Genomic DNA, 16,773 nt, shown 5'->3' on the forward strand with positions numbered 1-16,773 from the left:
TCCTGATGCCAACTTTAAAATAAACCTTAAGGGGAAACTATATATCAGTTCACCACTATTAACACAGGAAAATGTACACATTTGGAGGGAAGAAGCCAAGTCTGTAACTTCACTGGCTCATTGCAGAAGTGTCTCTTTCTAGAGAGAGGCCTTGTGCTCTAATAGGATTTGGGGCTCCAGGGCTGGAGAGCTATTCCCAGCTATGCCTTTGGCCAGTGCAGGACTCTAAGGACGTCAAGGACTTGTCACTGTCAGGTGCATGAGTGACATCAAGGCTCTGCTCTTTGGGAGGCTTCAAATCCCTGTGCAGGAGCCAGCAGGGATTGACGTTGGACCAGGCTGGCAGCTGCGTGCACAGCTCGGGAGGGGCAGCAGGGGGACAGAGCTGTGACACTGCACTGCCTGCGCTTTCCCAAGATTTATGAGGAGATTTTGGTGTGCAGACAGGACTGGGGAGGTTAATTATCCCTCTGTGCTGCTAAAACCTTGCTGAAGTACGACTGGTAAATACTTAGAGCAGCTGGAATGAGAGAGATTGCATCTGCTTTTTGCAGACATGGTTTTGATGCTGAGTTTTTGAAAAAGCGTTGGTTAGGGTTGGTAAACTGAAAGCTATTTGTATAGTTCATGGTTCCCTTAACTGTTTTACAGAAAATATAGCTGCTCAAGCTTTTCATCAAATAATTTCCTGCTGTGAAATGCCACAGGCCCTCTCTTCCAAGGTCTCAGGAAATTAAGTAAACCTTGTAAGGGAAAACACCATTTCTATAGGGGTTTTTAATATATTTTGGTAAAAATGGGTTCCTTAGAGCACATCAAATACATGGTCCTTTGTTCAGCTGTGCTTTGAAATGTTACATGTCTTCTTAGTCCAGGTTTTCCTTTTAGTTTTTGTTGGCTAATATATACATAAGGTGTTCCAGCGAAAAATGCCAATCCAAAATACCCTCAAAGAATCCTGTCCATGAGTTCCCAAATATGCCCTTCCATTTGTTGTGATAAAACAAAAAAGATAATAATTTGATGCAGTCTGTTGTCTGAAAAAGGCTCCTAGGTCAAGTAAGAGGATGAAATGGGAAACATTTATAATTAATTTGCAGCGACTAATGGAAATAAATGGAAAGACTGCTCTGCAGTTTGGAAGTGCTAGTTGCTTATGGCTGGGTTGTAGAAAGAAGAAGGATCGTGACTAATTCCTTGACTTTTTGATAATAAACTTCTCCAAATTACAGCAAGGGGGGAAGAATCTCAGATAAAGCAGTTCTGCAGGTTCACATTCCTGACTGTGGAGGAAGTCTGCTTGCTGTCAAGAGAGAGCTGTCTGGTTTGGGTACCAGATGAGGGGTCGGATCCAAGACCTGATCTTGTTCCCATCATGTTGTGCGAGATCTCCATAATTTTCCAACATTTAATCTATTTCTAAATGTGTCTGCTTGGAAAATTCAGCAGCTTCCTCCCACTCTTGCTCCTCTCCTGGTTTCCCTGACCAGCATCTTCAGGTTCTGCTAGCCAAGATTAAGCTCATAAACACCTGGAGCTGCTACAGCATAAGATCTTGTTTTTCCATGCAGGAGAGTAGAGAACTACCCTGTGCTGGCAGAGTATCCTGGATGTGCTGCCTGCCTGCAGGAAGCTTCTTCAAAGCTTGTTTTGATTAAGGCTTATGACCAGACAGCTTTCCAGTTTTGTATGCTTTTATCACCATTCCCCCTAAGAGAGGCCTCAGAAATCATCCTCTGATTTTTTTTTATTTTCAGAGAATCATCCTGTTTGCTTTTCCATTGTCAATCTGCAAAGGTCCATGACCTCAGCCTGTACATCAGGCCCATTTTTCTCCCTCTGCCTTGTATGCAGCTGATAACTCCCTCAAATTCCTTCTCTGAGTTCTTAGTCTACTTATCCTTGTCCCCTGAAGAAGAATGTCCTTTCCATTAAATGAAGAGAGGAAAATAATTGACTCGATTTTCTTTATTTCCCTTTGTTGGATCTGAGGCAAAGAGGGATTTGATTCAAGTTGTCTCACAGCATTTTTGAAGAGACAGAAATGTGCCTTGATGTTGAATACACCGACTGGAAGAGAAAGAAGAGAAAAAAATCTAATAAAGGTTCCTAGTGGAGTAAGAATGTTAACAGCAAACTGTCCTACTGTCTTTGGGAAACTTGGATGAGCTGGTGTGACTTCATGTTCACTAACAAGAATTCTTGATAGCTCTTTCTGCTGGAGGCTGTACTGATCATAGGAGAAAACCAAATGTTTGACACATTTTTTTGAAGATAATGCAGGTCTCTGTAGTTTTATCACTTCATGAGGTGGGCTGTCTTTTTCTTCCTTTTTTTTTTTCTGCCTTTTTAAAACTTTCTAAAAGATGGACACCCTTTAATAACCAACACTGATCACTGAATCCTCTCTGTAGGTATTAGCTGGCCTACACCTTCTGAGCCTGGCACCAGCATAAAGCACGTGAATGATGAGTCAGATTTCTGTCCATGGAGCAGCTTGTGGGATCAATAGAGTTCTCCTCTTGTGGAGCACCATTTGTTTGCAGAGCAGCTGTTCCTATCTTGGACAAAATAGGCAGCTTTAGTTTCAGCTGCTGTCCTTGTGTTGGTGTCCTGGCTGAAGGTTTCACATAACTTTCAGATTTAAAGAAGCCCTGTCCTCAGCCACAGAAAAAGAAGCCTGTATCATCTTGGGTAGAAATCCACCTGAGATTTGTCAATATTATTTTTTCTGGTGTTTTCCATCTAAAGATGCAATAAGACCTCCATTCTGTAACTCCCAAAGAAGTGGATTAGAACATTATTCTGACAAGGATCTCTTGAAGAATAAGAAATAACAATCAGCTCACGTATTAATAATAAAGACTAAATTTAATGTTTTTTTGGTTTTGATCATGCAGAATATCTGAAAACAAATGAGAGCTGGAGAAAATGAGTCTAGGCTCTTCTTTAATTTCTGTTTGAAGTTTTTTGATTGTTTGGGTATTTTTAACACTGTGTGTCTTTATTTTGTTTTTTTCCCACTTTTCTTTGAATGCAGGCAGTTTAAAAAAAATGTGTCTTTTAAAAAAAATTGATACTTGAGAAAGCATGGAATTCAGAGACGCTTTGTCAGTGACATTTCTTGTTCATAGCTGGGAAATTGCTCCAGGTACTTCATTAAACAAAATACAAAAAGAGAAACAGGACTAATTTTAGATCTTGCCCTTCAGTTTCCTCCACCTCAGTTCCATGTGGAAATCCAACCTTGTTTATCCAAATTCTTTGCAAATGATGGTCTCTATTAGAAATGCTGGTATGAAGTACATTCTCACTTTGCTGCCTGCACCCTCAATATTTGCTTTTCATTACTAACTCTGAAGGTTTTCTGTCTGAATTTGTTATGGCTGTGACAACTTTTGAAATTTCAGGTTATTTGCATGGCAGCATGTTATTTAAAAAACATCTGGACAAACAAAATGGTCATATTTATAAACTGATGTCTGTATTAAAAGAAATTTTGGTTCATAAATCAAAACCAGTCTTTCAAGTGCTCAACGGTTTCATCCTCTTGTCATAGAACCACAGAATATGCTGAGTTGTAAGGGGTCCATCAGGATCATTGAGTCCAACTCCTGACCCCACAAAACATCTCCAGAATGCCACCATGTTGTCCAAACACTCAATGAACTCTGGCAGGCTTGGGGATTTGACAACTTCCCTGTGGAGATGATTCTAGTGCCCATCCACCCTCTGCCTGAAAACCTTCAGATATCCAGCCTAAGCTGCCCCTGATTCATCTTCATGCTGTTCTTCAGATGATGAGATTAATCTTAAGGAGAGGATTGCCCTTTAAGGCCACATCCATTTGGTAAGTGCAGGGATGTCAGCTCTGACGCAGCATTCCCCGAGCCTCAGTTATCTGGGAGGCTGCAAGAGTGGCCAGGGCAAGTCTCCTGGAATGCTTGCCCTTTTCCATACTCAGCTGCTTGCCCAGATGGAGCTCTGGGCTGTCCTTGCCATCTGAGCAGGAGCTTCTTGGCAGGGTCCTTGCCCTGCCTAACAGCTCATGCAAATTGATATTCTGTGAGGAGCAGTTACCCACCAGCTACAGAGCTCTGTGCAAACTCCTGTTCACTCTCATCCCCTGAGTAGAGGCCAGGCAAATTGGGACTGAATTGCTGCTTCAGTTTGGATCCTGGGAGTTTCTCTCAAGGATTTCCCTAATAAAAGCATGACAAATGTGTGGCTGTAAGAGAATGGGGAATTCTCCTTAGCTGAGCTCCATGTGGGAGCAGCCACCCAGGCAGGCAGGAGACTGACAGAAACCCAGCTGTAACACAGGAGCTGGGGCAAAAATTTTGTAGAGAGAAAGTGCATTTGTGTCTGTAAGAACTGCAGCAGCAAAGCTTGGCCTTTTTTCCTACTTCAGTGTTCTTCCTGCTCCTTCCCCTCAGAGCATCTTTACCACATCATTTGTCTCCTCAGGCCTGTTAACAGTATAGAAATGTCTGGAAAACTGCTGCTGCAGATGCTGCCTCAGCCCTGCCAGCAGTGGCAATGCAGAGATCTTACACAGGGGAAGCTGTGGCCATGGCTGTCTCTCTTGGATATGCTGTGAACACAGATAGTCTGACAGGCTCATTACAAGGAAAGGCTGAGAGGCAGATTGCTCCTTCCTGCTGGAATCAGACAGGAATTGAATTGAATCATATCTACAGCAGTAGTGGGAAGCTTTTGAAGTTGTAAAGTCATAGAATGTTTTAAATTGGAAGGGATCTTAAAGAGCATCTCATTCCAACCCCCTTGCTGTGGGCAGGGACATCTTTCCACTAGATCAAGTTCCTCAGAAGTCCATCCAACCTCAATTTCCAGGGATGAGGTATCCACAGCTTCTCTGGCCAGCCTGTGCCAGTGCCTTATCATACACATAATGAGGCATTTCTTCATAATATTTAATCTAACCGTCCCCTCTTGCAACTTAAAGCCATTTCCCCTTGTGCTGTCACTACATTCCCTTGTACAAAGTACCTCCCAGCTCTCTTGCAGCTCCTTTAGGCACTGGAAGAGGTTCTGCGGTCTCTCCAAAGCCTTCTCCAGGCTGAACAGCCCAAACTTCCTCAGCCTGTCTGCATAGCAGAGGTGCCCCAGCCCTCTGATCATCCTTATGTCCCTCCTCTGGACTCACTCCAACACATCTACATCTTCCTTATATTGTGAGCTCTGGGGCTGGAGGCAGCTCTGCAGGTGGGATCTCACCTGAGTGAGGCAGAATCCCCCCCCTCCCCTGCTGCCCACGATGCTTTGGATGCAGCCCAGGACAATTTTGGCTTTCTGGGCTGTCAGTGCACATGGCCAGCTCATATCCAGCCTCTTATCCACCAGCACCCCTGAGTCCTCTTCAGGGCTGCTTTGAATCCACCAGCCTGTGCTTGTGCTTGGAATTGCCCTGTCCCATGTGCAGGACCTTGCACTTGGCCTTGAGAACTTCTGTGCTCTTGTACACGGGCTCAGCTCAGTGTGCTGGCAATAAATCTTGCATTCAGGTGGCCAGGGGCTGGTGTGGCCACGTGTAAATTGAGTTCACACAACTCAGAGCCAATTGTGGATAAGCTGTTCAGCATTGATGTAATGCAATTACTTAAACACTGCTGTAGGGGACAGTTCATCTGAGAGCCTGGTGCTAATGACAGATGTGACTAAAATCCATCCACGTTATCAGCTGCCTTTTGTCAGTGACATCAAACTGAGCTGGCAGCTTGCAGGACGTCAGCCAGCTCCAGCAGTTTCAACATCTTGGTAAAATTACATCAGCACCTTACGGTGGTGGTAGGTTTGTGCTGTGCCTGGCTGAGGCAAGCAGCTTGATTTCTCCCCCTCTTCTCCAGAAATAATGGTGATAGTTTTGAAATTGTAGTTGGAGATGTGTGTGCTGGTGGTTGGGAGGATGTGATGCACTGATTTGATTACAGCTAAAGGATTTTTTTGATCTTGTACAAACAAAATGTTACGCAGCTACTGTAGAAATGACTAAATCTGGAAGCTGTTGACATAAATATAATGCTGAATAATGAAGATTCCTTGCATTTCTCTGAGCGCTTTGTAGACAGGGCTTTTAGAAAATGTCCCTAATGATATTGGAGACAAGAGAATGATTTCTCTGGTATTTTTTTTAAATCCTCTTAGGAAACATGATTATCCTCAATAAGTAGTATTCTCGAAACCACATGTAATCCTCAGGGAGTGTATTTTAAGGCATATGTATTTATTTAACTCAGAACATCTCAGAATACATTCAAAACAATGGCAATCTGAGGTTAAATGTGTATTAAGTCATCTTCTGGTGCAGGATCATTTCCTTCCTTTGCTGGATGCCCGCGTGCTTAATCTGTTCTTCATTTGAGTGACTCAAGCTGTTGAGCTTCCCTGGCTGCTGCTGGGGATTCTTCCTAGAACCTCTCTGCTCTTACTGGAAAACATTCTTGTTTGTCAAGCTGGAAATCGTTTCCTGATCTCCTACAGATCCTCATTGTCTTGGCTCCCCTGCTAAGGCATCTCCCCTGATCGATTCTCTAATTTCTACAGCCTTTAAACACTTGCAGATAGCACTAATATTGATTCCTGTAACTGTATTAATAACAAAGCTCTTTTCATCTTACATATATGAAGCTTCCCAGCAGTACTGCAAGCCATTAAAAGTATTAGTGGCTTTATTTTGTGGAGGAATAATGTCACACAGAGGAAGATTGTAAATGAGCTACATAGATTTCACTCCCCAAAGCTTCTTCTTACCTATTTGGGCTGTAGTTTGTGGCTGCGACAATGAATAAATGTAGAATAATACTAAGAACAGAAAAAGGGGGAGGTGATCTGTGCAGAGTTTGAACATTGTATCAGGCAAAAAAAAAATAGGCATTTTTCCACAGTGTGGAAGGCATGGAGACAAAAATGGAAGGTAAGGGAAGACAAATTCAAGACTTTTAGTCATATTTTGATTAGGTCAGAATAAGTCTGAAAACCAAAACTTGTGCCTAGGTTTTTTCAAAAGGATTCACTGAAGTGCTGCTGGCCAGGAAATTGGACATGAAGTCTTGCTGTCTGTGAGGCTGAGCTGCAGCATTTCCCCAAGAGTTATGACTGTTCATCACTCAGAAAGTTACACCTGCAGGTAGTGCTGGAGGTGATCATGGACAGAAACTCCTTAGGGCCTTCAGCCTGGGTGTCAGCAGGAAGAGTGGCTGTGCCATGGGTCTGCAGCACTAATCACAGGGCCTTTATTGACCTGACATGTTTAAAATTGTCCAGCATGCCCAACAACTAGGATTCTCATTGCACACAAAAGGAGAAAATGCATGTTATTTTTTGGATTTGGACAATACCTGTGTCCTCAGATTATACCCCACTCTGCTGGTTTTCCAGGAGAAAGTAGAACTCCTTTCTTAAGAGGTAAACACTTGATTATTTCCATTTATGATGGAAGATGGGAGAAGAGAGAGAGAGAGAGTGCCCAGAGGCTTTTGGGTGTAGATCAGATGTCACAATCTTTAATATTGTTCTTCAGCTTTGTGCTGTTGGGAATTACTTAAAAATCCCCATCTCAGCAGTGAGTTTCATGCTGAAAACCAGAGCTTCTTCAGTGTCCATCACATCCTGTTCTCTGCCCCCTTGGGTGCTTTCAACCCTTATGCTTTAATGAATAATTCTCCTCAGTCCTTTTTCAGGTCACCAGTGTTATGTGTGAAATAAGCCAGGGAAGGAAAGAACTTGCCTTAGCCCTACCAAATACTTCCTCCAAACTCAATGCACTCTGGTTCATCACTGTGCTGGTTTTATACTCCTTCAGTGAGATTTTGGTCTCTCTGGTGATTTTGTGCTCAAAGTGATCTGAATTAATTTTGTCAAACCTTTCTGCACAATCCTTTATCAAAAGCTTGCTGAAGACTAGGTATGCTAATGAAAAACACATTAAAAATGCATGGCACGTGGGACAAATAACTGCTTCAGCTGTAAAAATATATTAGATGTTTTCATTTGGAATAGGCAGGATTGGGAAGTCTTTCTACCACATGCTTTTGATAAAGCTGTAAACCACTAAATGCAAATGGGCCATTGCGAATGATTAAAATGTAATGCTCCTAATGTTTCAGTAATTAAAAATGCATCCTGTGTTCTTAGCAGTGGAGTTATTACATGTCTTCCTGGCTTAAGTCAGTCAAAGGTCTTTGCTGCATTTTCCTGGCACATTCCTGAGCAGCACTGCTTCAATACCCGTTCCAATTTGGTGCAAACGGAATTAAACACTTGAAAGGTTGATACGTGGTTGCTAGAAAGTTTTCTTTAGATTAATATTTTATTGAGCTTTGAGGAAATCCAAAGCCTCATATAAAAAGAAATTAAAGAAAAGCCTCATGATTTACTGCAGATTGTTAGTCTGTTTGTTTTTTAAGTCTGAATAATCATGGGATACAGTTTGTTCTGCTCTTAAATTGGATTGGATCCAACAGTATATCCTGGATATTGACTGGGTAAATTCAGGTTGATAAATTCCCTGCTGTACAGCAGTTTCAACATCTGAAAAACAAGAGAAAGGTTCCTGATGATCTCTCCCTCACAAACACTGCTGGGGAGGACAAAAACGTGGTTTTCAGGTACCTCCTAGAGCCAGCCAGCCAGCAGCAAACAGCACCTGGGAGTTACAACACTTCCATTATTCCCTGTCTGCCTGGCGGATCCTTTCAGACCCGCTTCTAACAAACCCTGGATGCTTTTCTTCCCTGCTTCCAGACCCGGACACCGAGGTTTGCCTGCACGCCCTGCGGCTGCTGCAGTCGGTGCTCCTGGAGCCGGAGGTGCTGGCCAGGTCGGGCGCCGAGGTGCGCCAGACGCTGCCCTTGCAGCGCATCGTCGCCCTGGCCCAGAGCCGCAATGCGGAGCTGCAGGCGCTCGCCAAAGAGCTCCTCGAGGACCTTAAAGTATTTGAGTGCGAAGCGTAGAAGAGCTCTACAATTCTTACATCTTTCCTATATTTTTATGCTGCAAGAGTTGTTGGAAGATGGGCTTGACTGAAGAAAAGAACCAAACCAACTCTGCCTAAGTTCCTCTGGCAAAATCCTTTTCGGGAATTGGAATTAAGCCAACTAAAATCTTAACTTGGGTAAACCTGTTGGGTTTTAGATACCCAAAGAAAACCTTGGGTGGTGTGGTAGAGGTGGGACAGGCTTAATTTCTTTGAGCAGAATTTTATTGATAATGGGTTTCCAAAATTCTGTGGTTATGTTCTGTATTTGCTTCTAGATGGGGTAATATATTCTCATTCCTTGATAACAGTTCACTGCAGAGGTAAACAATCCTTTTGGTCCATAAGAATTACTGTACTGTGAGGAAAACTCTGTTGCCTTTCATAACTCTTCTGTGTCAGAATGCACCCCAAGTTCCGGTTTTATTGTTGTTTCTCACCTCTCTCTTTCTATTGTAATAAAAGAAAACTGAAATTCTGTAGCATGTAATGGATTCTGCTTTCAAAATTTGTATTCAGATTCACTCTTAACTGCAAGTCAAGCTCGTCTGTTGCTGCCAGGCATGCTAGAAAATGGGCTATTGTTTTTAGAAAAGCCCTGAGAAGGGAAATAAATTGCTGTTGTCTGTGGTACCCAGTTGTGTGCTGAAGAGGCTAAAATGAGCTGCTGCTCTGTCATGAGCAGCATCACATCCCCTCACAACCCCGGGGTTTGTTGGAGCTTCTGAGTACAGGTTGCTTATCTCAGAGGTAAATACAAGCACTTGGTGCTAGATATTGGTAGACTTTACAATTTATTTAGAAAGTAATAGCATTCATTTCTATGATACCAGAAACAGAGGCAGTTAAGTGAGGCTGTTCAAGGGAACAGCAAATGAGAAGTGCAATGCTGTGGTAGCACCTTTTTCCATACTAAAGTTACTGCACCTCATCTGGATACACAATGTGTTAACAAAATACAGTGTGGGCTTCAAATTACAGGAAACATGAAGTAAACTTCATAGGATTAAAATATTATGATTGGCAGACACCTTTAGAGGGAGAGCACTGCAAAATGTGTAAGTTAAGGTATAGAGCATTTCCCTTTAGGCTGTTCACAGAATGATGGATGTTTAGAGTCAGAAATGTAATAAATCATCTTGAAATTACTTGGCTCAGATGCTATAGATGGTAACAGTCTGTTTTGGGGCTGTAAAATTAAGATTAAGATCTCACATACACAGGTGGGTTGCACAGGGTTCTGCCATGTCTGATTCAACACTACATTGAACGTACCAAGTGCAGATTTGTGGAAGGCTTTAAATCTTCTGTAAAGTGTGCTTTCTTTGGATTTGTTTTCTTATCTTGCTATCCTAGTTAATCCTCCTAGATTTTAATCCTAAAGGGATCAAAATGATAATTGGTAGTTTCCTGGAATATCAACTCATGAAAGTGTTTGATTTTAAGAAACACTGAAGGGCATCATCCACTTTGCATTGAATTATCTGCTCACAAAGGTCTTTCACCAAACTTTGGAAGCCAGTAAATAGCAGAAAAATAAAAAAGTAGTTATGTGAGCAGAAAAGCAAATGGAGCCTCATGTCCTATGGATTTGAGATATTTCTTGAAAATTTCCCTGCCCTTCCCCACCTGAAACCAAGACCTTCCAAGAGTCAGTGTGGTGTGCACAAGCTGGGGGTGAAAAAGGTGCTCATGACCAGGTCAGCAAACAGTGATGGGCCAGCTTCAACCTTGTGAGAGGGACTGGCATCTGCATCTCATTTCCATGTGAAATCAGGAAACAAAGCAATCAGGACTGCTCATTGTGTGTCCACTGGCATGGTCAGCCATGCTCCAAGTGGTGATTTGAGACACAGCTTTCCCCAGCAAGCTGCTCAGGTCTGATGATAATCTTCTTTCAACTTGTCCCAGATGACTTTATTTTCAGGTGTAGCTTGCCAGGACTGTTTCTTCAGAGCCAAATCATCAATGACCCACCAACCTGCAGAAAGTCTTTTTTATGTACAAAGTGTTTCATTATGCAGGACTGAAAAATAAGAAAAAAGTCACCTCATCTGTGAAATACAGTGTATATTTAAAAATCCTAGAGAGAAAAAGTATCAGAAACATCAGAGAAGAACCTGTGTCAAACAGTTTTCTAGGAAAGTCTGTGTGTTTTCCCTAAGCTTACTTTTTCTAGGTGTTCACAATTAATTGAGTTTATGGAAAAGAAAAAGACAGCATTTGAGGGAAACATCACACACAAGTCAATTCATAATACCTTTTTGGTTAGAAGAAAAAGTGTGACTGGAGTCAAATGATGTTGAAATAAGTTAAGTGGATAAAAGCCAGGGATAAGCCTGACCCTTAAACATTCCAGAGTATTTGAAATGTTCAAGGTGTCTTATACTTAAATGTTTTAGTGAAATGAAGTTAGATGGACATTAGTAGTTGCAGATTGCATGATGAGCTCTTAGATAATTCTGCTGTTTTTCAGGTTCTTTTCTTCCCTATTCCCCATTTGATGGAACCAGGGACCAGCCCCTCCTGCTCTTCCACTGCTCTAGGGCTGGGTACAATTGGTTGAAGCTAATCACTGTGGAGTGAGGCCTGCAGCTTTGCTCACAGGAATCTCTTACACCCCATGCATGCTCTTGGACATGTCATGGTGGGATTCTCCCAGACCTTGGCATCTGGAATAACCTATTGATCTGCTCTCCCCCCACCAGCAGCACCAATGCCTTCTTTGCTGTTCTTTTCTCCATCCTAAAACAGGAGGGAAGCTCCTGCCATTGGCCATAGAGGAAGCTGCAGTGACTTGTTGAGATGAGATGCCAGCAATTGAAATGGCTAAAATTAGGTGAGGTGAATCCTACCCTTTGGTGTCTATTTTGCAATAACAGATAAGAGCAAGTTTTCAGATTGCCCTATTGTTTGCAGACAGCATTTTATAACCTTGTGTGTTGATAAGCTCAAGAAATCCCTGTTGGAAGAGAAGAGTGTCTCAAGGCCTAATTTATCTTCATGTGGTTAGTGCTAGAAACTAGGCTATTAAGTGACTGTGGTTCTCCTTTGAGTCTCCCTTTCTCCTGAAAGGTATCTTTTTTTGGCAGGTTATGAATAAAAGAAAGTCTCTGAATAACAGAGACTGAAAACTCAGAGTGTGCCAAAGCTTTATGTATAAAGTTGAACAATGAGTGGCACACAGGACTCTGCATGACACAAGGGGCTGCTGCAATTAGGGACTGGTCAACAGATGCATTGTAAATCTCAGCTTTTATTTTGCTTCAGATTTGCTTAATTCTGAAGCTCAGGACAATTAGGCAGCTATATTGGTTTAAAATCAACAGCTCAGCCTGGACTGTAAGGAACACCAGCTTTGGAGTGTTGCTTATTTTGGATCCTTTTGAAAAGTTTGATTCTTCTGTGTAGTAATTGATTAACCCAAGTACTTAATTGATTAACTGCATTACTTGATTAACTGGATTGCTAGCTTACAGGAGTAAAGGGGGTTCACACAGTCAAAGCACAAGTTTCAGTAGCTGTGTTCAAAGTCCAGAGTTACTCCAGCTTTGCCATTTCCTCTGTTGCACAATCTCAGTGTCAACGGAGGAGAAAATGTGACTTTGGTGCCACTTTGAGATTATTAGTTACTCCTGACAAACCCATATAACTGAAAGCAAAGTTTGACTCAGGCTAATCTGTCTCAAAAGATGAAAAATCTGTTTTAACGACTTGTAGAAGAAAGTTCACAGTATCAGCTACACAATTAAAAGTGAACTTGGCTCCTTTCAGTCTGTTTACACCATACAGAGCCCTGGAATGATGCCTGTTTGCTGATGCTCCAGGGAGATACTGGGAGATACTCTTCATAGTTGATGCTGGTGGTAAATTAGATGCAAAGGAAAAATAAATGAGAATCCCTTAAACTTAATTCCTGCAGCTGAAGAAGTTAACTGTGTTATGTACTGCCCCACCAGTTCTTTGCATGGTATCTCAGGCTGGTGTTCAGGCTGGACCACGATCTACCTGGAAAAAACTGGCAAACATCAGTAGAAGAAAGCAACCTGGTGGCTCTGTACCCTGTGCTGGGGGACAGGCATGGCAGCAAGAGGGGCCTGGCATCTCTGGAGGGCACTGTGAGAGCTTGGGTAGAACAGCAACCAGCTGTCCTGAGGGGAGGTGGTGTTTGGTGACATGAGGACACTGGCCCTTGCCCAGTGCTCATGAGAAAGGCAGTGAACTGGAGTTCGAGGCACATCATCCTGTTATGGTTGCTTAAGAGAGGAAAATAAGTCCCTTTTAAGGAAGAATTAGAGGAAGAATGGGAGATGTGACAATTTGGTCTCGTGGCCACAAGTGAACTTTCAGATGATTCAATTTCAGCTGGTTGCACCAGTCATTTAGCTGCTCCTTTGAGTTATCATTTGCACTTGTGATATGTGCTGATTAGCACAAATTGGCTTTCAGAATTGATAAGATTTTACAAGTCTTGCAAATAATGTATGATTCATCTCTACCGCCTCCGGTCCTGTGAGGACGCTGGAGGTGAGGAGAAAGGAGTTTTCCTGGGGAATAAGGAACCTCTTCTTTGCTCTGTTACCCCTGCCCAGTGCTTGTTTACAAGTTATGAGCTATGCACAGCATGGCTGCCCCTTCATTTCTCTTCATAGCATTTCATTTGCAGCTGCATCTGGCCGTGTCTGTGTTGTTTGTAATTTTCTGGCTTCTATGCAGGAACTTTTGCAACTGCTGGTTGCTGCTTGAATATGTGAGTTCCAAGTTACAGCTGATAAAAAGTCATTAGAGAGCTCTTGAGGTCATAGAGATTTAAACTTCTCCGATGCTTTATGATGACCTTTACAACCTATAACTTGCTCAGTCGGAAGCCTTGAAAAGACTTTGACCAAATTGTAGTTACATATGTCATTTATGGGAACTATAATTTTTACTGTGGGCATGACTGCAGTGAGAGCACTTCAAATGCCAGGTCCTTCCAAAGGCACATGTTTGTCTGTGCTGCTGGGCTGCAGGTGGGAGAGGCAGCAGCCACCAAGGACAAGGCTGGCATGGGCTGGGGATGGGAAGGGATTGTGTGACCTGGGGTGGATGGAGAAGGTCAGCTCTGACTGAGCTGCCTACGTGCCTTTCATGCCACCTGAGTCTTGCTTTGAAGTTGTATGAAAAGTTTGAACTTTGAGTCTTGCTTTGAGGTAGGGGATTGGGTTGGGTGTTTAGGAGAGCAGGTGTTTTGCTTGGAGCTCTCTGCAGAAATAAATCCCTCCTTGCTTCTTTATCTTCACCAGGGTCAAATGAAGTGCAGCAGTCATCCTGCTGCAAAACAGAAAATGGAAAAGAATGTAGGGGGGAAAGCCCAGTTTTTGGATCTGCACACCTTCCTCCTGAGCAGGATCTGTGGTGTCCAGAATCAGTTTCATAGAATCCCAAATGGCTTGGGTTGGAAAGGACCTTAAAGATCATCTCATTCCAACCCCCTGCCATGGGCAGGGACACCTCCCACTAGACCAGATTGCTCAAGGTCTTATTCAGCCTGATCTTGAACACTGCCAGGGATGGGGCTTCCCCAGCCTCACAGTAAAGAATCTCTTCCTAATATCTAACCTAAATTTCTTCTCTTTCAATTTGTACCTATTTCCTCTTGTCCTAACACTATAGTTTCTGACAGAGTCCCTTTCCAGCTTCTCCCATGTCAGACTCTGCTGTCTGAGAGTGGGCTGAGAGACATCGCTTAGGGGGAGTGAAGTCTCTGAGGCTGCTGGAGGCAGGGATGAGAGGCTGGGGCAGACATGCCCAGGGTTTCAGCACTGCTCCAGGCTCTTCTCTCAGCAGTGGGGCAGCATGGTTGTGCTCAGGCTGCCCAGGGGCACTGGGATACACAGTCCTGAGTGAGTGTCCTGAGCTGCCTGACTTTGGAGAGGGGACCGAAAGCACCAGGGCCTTGCTTGTGCTAGGAAATGCTGCTGGCATTTTGTGGGATGCCTTTCCCAAGGAATAAACCTGGGCAAAAGACAGGGTGGCCAACCTGGAGGGCAGCTAGCCATTGAAAACCCAAGCACATGCTCTCCTGCTGGCCTCCTCATGGGTTGCCTGGCAGCCCTTGCTGACCCTGGAGGTGTGTGGGCAGAGCTTCCCACAGGCAAAATGGGACTTCTGTGGGATCTGTAGCACATCATGGACCCAGAACATGGGGGGCAGGTGGTTGTTACCTCTGCTTCACGTGTGCAGACCCTCCATAGTGCTTGCAAGCTCCCCAGCAGGCACACACAGAAGCACACACGCTCTCATCACTGTATGCTTCACTCCACAGCCTGGCTGGGTGCAGCTGCATTTTGGAAAATGCAGCGGATGCATCATCCCATGGCTGACGCAGAGGGACCCAGAGCTCTGCATGCACTCGGAAATTGTTCAGCAGCAAGAAGCTCCCGATAGCGTCTGCTCTTCCCAAACATCCTCTCTCCTCTTCATATTGCAGCAGCTGAGTTTTCCTGGGGGTTTTCACGAGCATCATCGTTGCCCTGGTGCAGCAGGAGCGTGATCCCTTTGAGACAAGAGCGGCTGAGTGCCGTGAGTCAGCCACATTCCAGTAAGGAAGCTCCTTCAGGAACCTCTCCAGCAATGATCCTGTGCAGCCCTGCTCAGCTCTAACAATGCTGACAGAGTGTAACACTGCCCCGGAAACCTGCCGAGACTGCTTGTCAGGCACAGCAGAGCCTCCAGTGCCCAGGCAGCTCAGCCAGCAGCAGACAGATCCTGGGTGAGGACGCCAAGGGAAAGGAGGTGCCCTCTTGGCTTTAAATGGCAAAGGACCAAACGGTGCCGGAGTCGTTTCATGAGCACTGATGGCAATCTGGAGCACAGTCAGAAAAAAAGGGATGGCCTCTGGGGATCCTGAAGTCAGCTGAAAAGCTGAGCTGCTAAAAACAATAGTGCTGCTGTCAGTGGCTGAGGGAGAGGAGAGGTTTCAAGGGCAGATTACAAGCATGAGAGCACAGTGACACCGATGAGGGAGCTGCCACAGAGCCTGTAATGGAAAGCGTTGGTATCCCACAAGCTTTTGTCCCCGGAACGATGCACATTTCTCAGGATTGAGAGAGGGAGAGAGTGCACTTGCCATTAATTTTTAATTATAATGGAGTGTTCTCTAGTGATAGGGAGCTTATACTGCACAGGCTGTCTGCGTCAGGGGTTGACCCACTGGCAACCTTCTTAGTGATAAAGCTGTCACAAGAGGAGAACAGAGGGAAGGACAGGAAAGTGCTGCTAAGGCACTGCTATAATGCCACAAAAAAAAAGGGGAAGCATTACTACACAATCTAAGCATTTCCTCTGAAGTGCCCCACTAGTATTAAATTTCAGTTTCTTAGACCTGCATTCCAGTTTATATGGGCACAAGAGGATTGTACAGCTTGTGCTCCATGGGTGGCCAGGAGACGCTGTCTCCATGGCTCCTGTTGGGGGCAGGAGATGCAGCCCTGGGGCCTGAGATAAACTTCTGAGCTTATCTTGGACATGGGGGTGTGGATTCAGTTCCCTGTGCAGTCACGGACCTCCTGTGTGCACAGGTAAACCAAGTGGAGCAAGATTGCTGAGGGGCTGAGCTTCTGTTGGAGCATTCCTGATTTCAGAGGGAGTGTGCTGGAATGTTCAGTCCTCCAAATCAGTTTTCTGTTTTGGTTCTCTTTTCATGTAACTTCCCCTCCTTTCTGCCTTGGCGTGATCACCTTTACCTGGACTGCAAAAGTCTTTGTGGTAAGTAAGTAAAGTGTCTGGCAGGAACA

The 16,773-nt window shown here is 44.0% G+C and overlaps 1 protein-coding gene across 17 annotated transcripts in view; it reads left to right on the forward strand.

Annotated features, from left to right (window-relative positions):
- Positions 1 to 16,773, forward strand: part of HSF2BP (heat shock transcription factor 2 binding protein) — a 97,092-nt gene that overhangs the window by 20,923 nt on the left and 59,396 nt on the right. For 9 of the 17 annotated variants that reach the window (XM_085586450.1, XM_021540010.4, XM_085586523.1 and 6 more), the window contains one exon: positions 8,764 to 9,632. The exons of 5 other annotated variants lie outside the window; for them this stretch is intronic. In XM_085586450.1, coding sequence (XP_085442576.1) covers positions 8,764 to 8,972 — 209 coding nt within the window. In that variant the 3' untranslated portion in view covers positions 8,973 to 9,632. 3 more of the 17 variants (XM_085586456.1, XM_085586527.1, XM_085586462.1) reach the window with 3 other exon arrangements.

Source organism: Lonchura striata, chromosome 1 (genome assembly GCF_050655825.1).
Source record: "Lonchura striata isolate lonStrDom1 chromosome 1, ASM5065582v1, whole genome shotgun sequence".
Taxonomy (NCBI): Eukaryota; Metazoa; Chordata; class Aves; order Passeriformes; family Estrildidae; genus Lonchura; species Lonchura striata.